General features: G+C 38.6%; 1 protein-coding gene across 1 annotated transcript in view; it reads right to left on the reverse strand.

Annotated features, from left to right (window-relative positions):
* The window catches only part of LOC106938367 (E3 SUMO-protein ligase PIAS2-like), a 42,941-nt gene that overhangs the window by 14,254 nt on the left and 21,326 nt on the right, over positions 1 to 7,361 (reverse strand). The window contains exon 7 of the mRNA XM_015020402.1: positions 2,343 to 2,448. Within this exon, the coding sequence (XP_014875888.1) occupies positions 2,343 to 2,448 (106 nt within the window). The remainder of the gene's footprint in view (positions 1 to 2,342; positions 2,449 to 7,361) is intronic.

Genomic DNA, 7,361 nt, shown 5'->3' on the forward strand with positions numbered 1-7,361 from the left:
ATCTGCAAATATTTAAGTATATCTGCAAATATTTAAGTATATCTTTTCATGGGACAACACTGACAGTGATCTAAAAATGTTATTATTTTTAGAAGAATCAACTAGAAGTGGAACACAATCGTGAAGTGGAACAAAAATTATTGGATATTTTAAACTTTTTTAACAAATAAAAAACTGCAAAGGGAGGCGTGCAATATTATTTGGCCATATTGCATTAATACTTTGTAGCACCACCTTTTGATGCAATTACAGCTGCAAGTCGCTTGGGATTTGTGTCTATCAGTTTTGCACATGGAGAGACTGAAATTCTTGTCCATTCTTCCTTGCCAAACAGCTGGAGCTCAGTGAGGTTGAACGGAGAGCTCTTGTGAAAGGCAGTTTTCAGCTTTTTCCACAAATCCTTGATTGGATTCAGGTCTGGACTTTGACTTGGCCATTCTAGCATGTGGATACGTTTATTTGTGAACCATTCCGTTGTAGATTTTGCTTTATGTTTGGGATCATTGTCTTGATGGAAGATAAATCTCAGTCCCAGTCTCAGGTCTTTTGCAGACTCCAACAGGTTTTCTTCCAGAATGGTCCTGTATTTGGCTCCGTCCATCTTCCCTGTCCCTGCTGAAGAAAAGCAGGCCCAAACCATGATGCTGCCACCACCATGTTTGACAGTGGGGATGGAGTGTTCAGGGTGATGAGCTGTGTTGCTTTTGCGCCAAAAGTTTGATTTTGGTTTTATCTGACCAGAGCTCCTTCTTCCATGTTTGCTGTGTCATTCAGATATCCTCACTGAACTTCTTTCGTGAGTTTGCTGCACTGACAGTAAGGGGGCCGAATAATATTGCACGCCCCACTTTGCAGGTTTTTATTTGTTAAAAAAGTTTAAAATATCCAATAAATTTTGTTCGACCTCACGATTGTGTCTCACTTGTTGTTGACAAAATAATAAGCATTTTAGATCTTTATGTGTGAAGCCTGTGAGAGACTGGCGACATGTCCAGGGTGACCGCCTCTCACCCGGAACGTTAGTTGGAGAAATAATAAAATAATAAAAAAAGCACCAGCAGCCCTCCTGACCACACTAAGGGACAAGGGTGTACAAAAAATGAATGAATGAATGAATGAATGAATGAATGGATGGATGGATGGATGGATGGATGGATGGATGGATGGATGGATGGATGGATAGATGGATAGATGGATGGATGGATGGATGGACGTTTGAAGCCTGAAAAGTGGCCATAGGTTGAAAAGTTCAAGGGGTCAAATACTTTGACAAGGCACTGTAACTTTAAAGGTCTCAAAAGTTGTGCAATTGTATACAGACTTTGGTCTCGGAAAGAAACCTAAATTCACTCAAAATAGTGTCCTTCATATTTAGATGCGTCTATTCTTGGGATGCTGTGGTGGCACAGGGGTAGAGCACAACCCACGTGACGAGGCCTTAGTCCTCGGCACGGCTGTCGTAGGTTCGAGTCCTGGCCTGGTGACCTGTGCCGCATGTCTTCCCCCTCTCTATTTGCCCACTTTCTTGTCTGACCACTTTCACATAAAGGCCTCTAGAGCCAATAAAACCTTTAAAAAAAAAGAAAAGACGTGTCTCTGCTCCAGCATACCTCATGCAAATGATTATATTACCCCTTCAGATTGCCCTGAGTGCAGCAAAAGCATGTTAATTGTCCTTCCATTTAAGTTAGGTACGTCTCAACAGGATAACACTTAGCCTGGCCAATGCCTTCCCTCGATTCTTTTCTCCCTCTGTCTGATCTTTCTCCCATGGAGAGAAAACCTGTCTGGGAATTTCTCCAGCAGAATTTACTGGTGAAATTCTACCAATTTCTCCGGTAGAAATTGGTAGAATATCAACCAGGCCAATCACAGAACAGAAGAAAAAGCTATGAATGAAGACCTCCATTTTCTATGCCGTTTAAGAATTGTACTTTGCCTCTAGATTGATAATGGGAAACTATTACCAAACTAGCAAGTGAATAAAACTATTCGTGCCTCCAAATACTGAATTTATATTAAACCGCCATCTTATTCAGCTTGGCAATTATCTTTTTATTGTTGTTTGGTTGTTTAAATGCAGACATTCCAAATAAAATTTTAGAGCTCAACAGAGTCCACACCTCCAGCATCCAATAGTTTATCAATAGCTGAGGGTCCAGATTCTCTGTATGAAGCAAGGGTCCTTTAGCAAGCATGCAAAAACCTAGAAAAACAGGACAGAAGGTCCTGGGGGGCCAAGATTGAGAACCAATGACTAAAAAAACCATCTTCACAAAAAAAAAAAAAAAAAAAAAGCGTAGTATATCTTATGAAACTAATTCAACAATTAAAATTTTTACTTAGGGCCCTGGAGTGGTCTGGGCTTCTGATTCCCTTCATCCTCAGTCTCTGCAGGAGCAATGGTGATGTCAGTTGCCTCACAAGGTACACAGAGAGAGAATAAGTCTAAAAAATAAAAAACAACCAAAAATATTATTCTTTAAACTGTAATGTCCTGTTGAAGGAGTAACAGTGAAGGTAAGGTAATTTTTATTTATATAGCACATTTTCTTCAACAAGGTAATTCAAAGAGCTTTACAGGAGTTAAAAGGAAACACAAACAAAATAACAAACCAAAAGAAAGAGCAAAAGAAGAAAAATAATCTAATGTTGATCTAAAGTATGTAAACTAGGTGCTCCTGTTCAGGAATTGTGTTATTTTTTAAATGTTCGCAGAATACTAGGAGTATAAAGAATGAAGTACTGACATTGACAAAAACAAAAGTAGAAATATATTTGTACATTCATATATACACATAAACATCTCCCCTCCCAACATATATGCATTCACACCTTACATGCCCACCCCAAAGCATACTGTGCACCATTCCACAGGGCTTCAGTTGCATAAAAGAATTTATCTTCCTCAATGCACATATGCTCCTTGCTAATTCATACTGCTCTCCGTTTTACTTATTTTATATTGTATATATTATTGTGTATGTTCAATGTGCCCCTGTGGGGATAAAGTTTGACTTTAACTAAATTGAATAAATTGCCCAATAAATAAATCAATACACTTAAAATACACAATTTAAAAGAAGAAATTTAGCTAGTTGTATAATTTAAGTGACACTGTTTTTTATTTTTCCATCTAAATCCCCAAAAATTTTATTTTTAGGCAAGTAATTTAAATTTTTACTGTACAAAAACACAAAAAAATTATTTATTGTATCACTGTCTCTTGGAAAAAAACAAAGGTAAGATTTATGTATAAATGTTCTTTGCTCTTTTGTAAAATACAATAATTTCCACATAAATTTCTATTTTTGTCAGTCTGATGACCTCATTTGTAAATATTAAATCAGGTGGTATGATCAAAGTTTTACTCTTTATTTGATCAGTCAACCAGCCCCCACATTATCAAAATAAAACAAAATGAGTTACAGTCATCCCTCGCTATAACGTGGTTCACCTTTCGCGGTCTCGCTACTTCACGGATCTTTTTGTGCAGTTTTTTTTCCACAGTGCATTGTGTTCTGTGTCCTGATTGGCTAAACAGTCTCTGCGGTTCTTCTCTACCTATGTGCCAGTAATGTTACGGTATTTAAATATAACTAATACAGATCGGCCATTCAGGAGATGAAAACTGAAACTTTGAATGCCTGCTGAAAAAAACTGGCCAGAATCAGCGCAAAACCCGACCGGAGGCTCGCTTCATGAGATCCATCACTCTGCCGTAGATACAGTTATGAATCTCTTGGGGCAGCTTGGAGGAGACGATTTAATGACATGACATGGAACATGCTTTGATATCAAGTCTATAATTAATGTTATGAGCTATTTCTGTTATTGTAGTAGCTGTACCAGAAATTAAAATGAAGAAGAAACTTGAACGAAACAAGGGTGGTATGATTTTCTGTGATTGTATATCTGTGTATGTCAAATACTTACATGGTAAGTAATTATTTATGTTTGTTCTTTTAATTTGCACATAGTTACTCCAGTTAATTATAATTGTGTATGTCTGTCAATGATAAGCATGTATGTTTGCACATAAAGTAATATGGATGTTTTAATTTAAGTAATTCTCTGTGTGTTTATAACATATCCACATTGGTATGTCTGTTTTTGATCTACATACGTCTGCTATGACATTTGATTACTCTTCCCCAGGGATCAGAAGAAGGGGACACACGTTTGACATGATGGTGGATGATGAAAAGAAGTTCCGTTGTTTATGAGTGACACCAGAACTTCAGAGTGGATCTCCTTCAGCAGGAAGCAGCCACCTGGGCTGGCATCATCAGAGAGATGGCAGACCTCCACAGAGAAGAGTTGAGGAAAAAAATCAGGATAAAAATAAATGCTGTTGTGCTCTCAAACATAGTGATCTTTTCTTATACCAACCCCACACATTGTACATATGTTGTATGTTGTAGTGTGCATGGTGTCGTGGCATACATAAAATCCACTTAATTCCACTCGCTGTGTTTGGAGGACGAAGAATGAGGAGTATTATCCCAAAAACACCACCCCTGCTGCGAAGCATGGGGGTGGAAGCTTCGTGCTTTGGAGGTGTTTTTCTGCAGATGGGGCAGGACGACTGCACTATATTAAGGAGAGGAAAACCAGGGCCATGTATTGCGAGATTTTAAGGAAGAACCTCCTTCCCTTTCTTAGGATCATTGATACTCTACGAGGTGAGATCTTGCATGGAGGCCTAGTCAGAGGTAGATTGACAATCACATTTAGCTTCTTCCATTTTCCAATAATTGCTCCAACAGATCTTTTTTCGCCAGGCTGCTTGGCAATTGCCCCGTAGCCCTTTCCATGGACAGGAGTCTTTATGTAGCTAACAACCTCAAACAGGTGTTTCTAATTTAGAATAATAAGTGGGCTGAAGATGGACTTTTTAGAGGCGGACTAAAAAGTGGGCCAGAGTTTTTGCTGATTGGCAGGTGTTCAAATACTTATTCGCAGCAGTAACACACAAATCAATTATTAACACAATCATACACTGTGATTTCAAAATTTTGTTTAACTGTTGCTAATATGGCTTGTCTATGTTTTAAGGAGCATTTATTTTATATTTATTTTTTAATCTTATTCTTCATGTTACTTTTAACTCCATAAGGTTTGAAGTTAAAAGCGATTTTATAACGCTTTGAATTTGACTTGGAGACTTGATTTGAAATGAGCTTTGACCCTTTGATCTCTGTAATTTCTTTAAATTAAAACTTCTGATCTACAGATCAATAGATATAAATAGATTATAAATATGATGCATATAAATTGCTGTACTAAAATATATTTTCCTCATTTGTGACTGTTCGGTTAAATGTCACTTCAAACTATAGTTGGAAAAAAAGTAAGCAATGACAATTTGTCAGATAACTGAAAATGTGCTTAATCGCGGTAGATCGTAAAATACATCATTAGAGTGATATAAAATAGTCCATATTCTGAGATACATGATTTTTTTTCAGAATTGTTAAAAGATCATGAAAACACACAGGAAGACAAAGAAAAACTAATAGCAATGGCCTTTTGTGGAGTACTGACTGCAATTTCTGTAGGGAAGTCTGAATGTGTGGTCGGAGACAGAAGTGGTGCAGCTGTGATGTGATGTGCTTCAGCGACACACGTCTTTCATAAGTCCATAATCAAGCTTCAAAGCTTTGAGGCAGATTAGTTTTCCTCGAGGAATTTCGATAATCGAGGTACTCGAATCATTCGAGGAATTGTTTCAGCCCCAACAGTAGGTACCGTATTTTCTGGACTATAAGGCACACCAGATTATAAGGCGCACTCTCAATTATGGCGTCCATTTCTGTATTTAGCCCATACATAAGGCGCATCGGATTATAAGATGCATGTTAAAACATACAGTCAACCAAAAAAAGGTAACGGAAACAAACCATTAAGTTAAATTGAACTTCATTCTACTATGTAAGAATACACGTTATTTTTTATTCTTCTTCCACAAATCCATCAAAGTCCTCCTCTTCTGTGTCTGAATTGAACAGCTGGGCAATTTCGCCATCAAACATGCCAGGTTCCCTCTCATCATTCTTGGAGTCAGACTCGTTGCCAGGTGGCTGTTCAGCAGATACATTAGCCCAGGGATCCACAATCCATTCATACATGGTGGCGTAACTCGCCCGGCGCTGCCTCCCCGTCTTAGTAAACGTGTGTTCGCAGTCTGTCATCCATCACTCCCACGCCGCTCGCAACTTTTTTTTGAACGCCCCATTTACACCAATGTCCAGCAGTGGGAGTTCTTTTGTTAATCCTCCCGGAATGACGGCAAACTCCGAATTAGTTTGGTTTACTTCCTTTTTCACAGTAGCAGTGAAAAAGTAGCAGACGAACAGGGACAGCGATGCGTTTAAAAACCTATCTGGTTTTTACCGGAGGCGTATGCTGCAGAACTCGGAAAACAATTCTCTGATTGGTTTATCGCTGCTAGTGTATGTACTGTACACTTTACGTCTCTGTGTCAGGGACAGATTTTGGAATTCAGTGCACACAGAAGGCGCACTGCTGATTTTTGAGAAAATTTAAGGCTTTTAGGTGTGCCTTATAGTCCAGAAAATACGGTACTCAAAAGTACTTCACAATATCATTTAAATCTGTAGTCTAAGGGTTAGGGTTAAAAGAAATCTAGATCAGGCATTGGTGACAATGTGCTGACCCTAAAGAGCAGGTTTATTTTAGTTGGGGTACATCTTTCACTGCGAAGCAGTGAAACACTGCGAAGGCCTAATGGAATCGCAGGACTTCTCATTATTTTTCCGTCAAATGGTTGTTTGGAGCCTTTAACATATTCAAAAACTCACCAAAATGTACCCAAAGATGTACCCCAACTAAAATTTTTGAATTCTTGTGGAATCACAAGTGGGCGTGGCCAAACTGCTTTACAGCGCCCCCTAACGTGAGATAGAACAACCCATAGGTCGTAGAGAACTTAAACTCGGTACGAAAGTAGGTCCCCTCAAATCATGACAAAAAGTCTCTTAGAGGTACCCCCTAAAATGCACAGGGAGGCAGCCATTTTGGATCAAAGGGCACATTTTGGCCATTTTTCACTTTTACTCACTCTGAACTTTAACAAACTCATCCTAGGGATTTTGTTCCATCGGTTTCATTCTTGGTCAAAATGCAGTTAAGGCGTGGGGCTTTAAAAGTTATCAAAAAAATTCAGTTTTTGTATATGTTCAGGGTGCGTGGGGAAGCGGCGAACTTGGAGTACTCACCAAAGCAAACAAAATGGTTTAACTTTCAAATAAAAAGGTCAATTGGCACCAAACTTGGCATGAATGATCCTGGTTGGATGCCTGACGATCCAATCAACCATCTCTGACCCCCTTGACCTA

The sequence above is a fragment of the Poecilia latipinna genome, unplaced genomic scaffold (assembly GCF_001443285.1).
Source record: "Poecilia latipinna isolate Pla-1442-1.1 unplaced genomic scaffold, P_latipinna-1.0 Scaffold2578, whole genome shotgun sequence".
Taxonomy (NCBI): domain Eukaryota; kingdom Metazoa; phylum Chordata; class Actinopteri; order Cyprinodontiformes; family Poeciliidae; genus Poecilia; species Poecilia latipinna.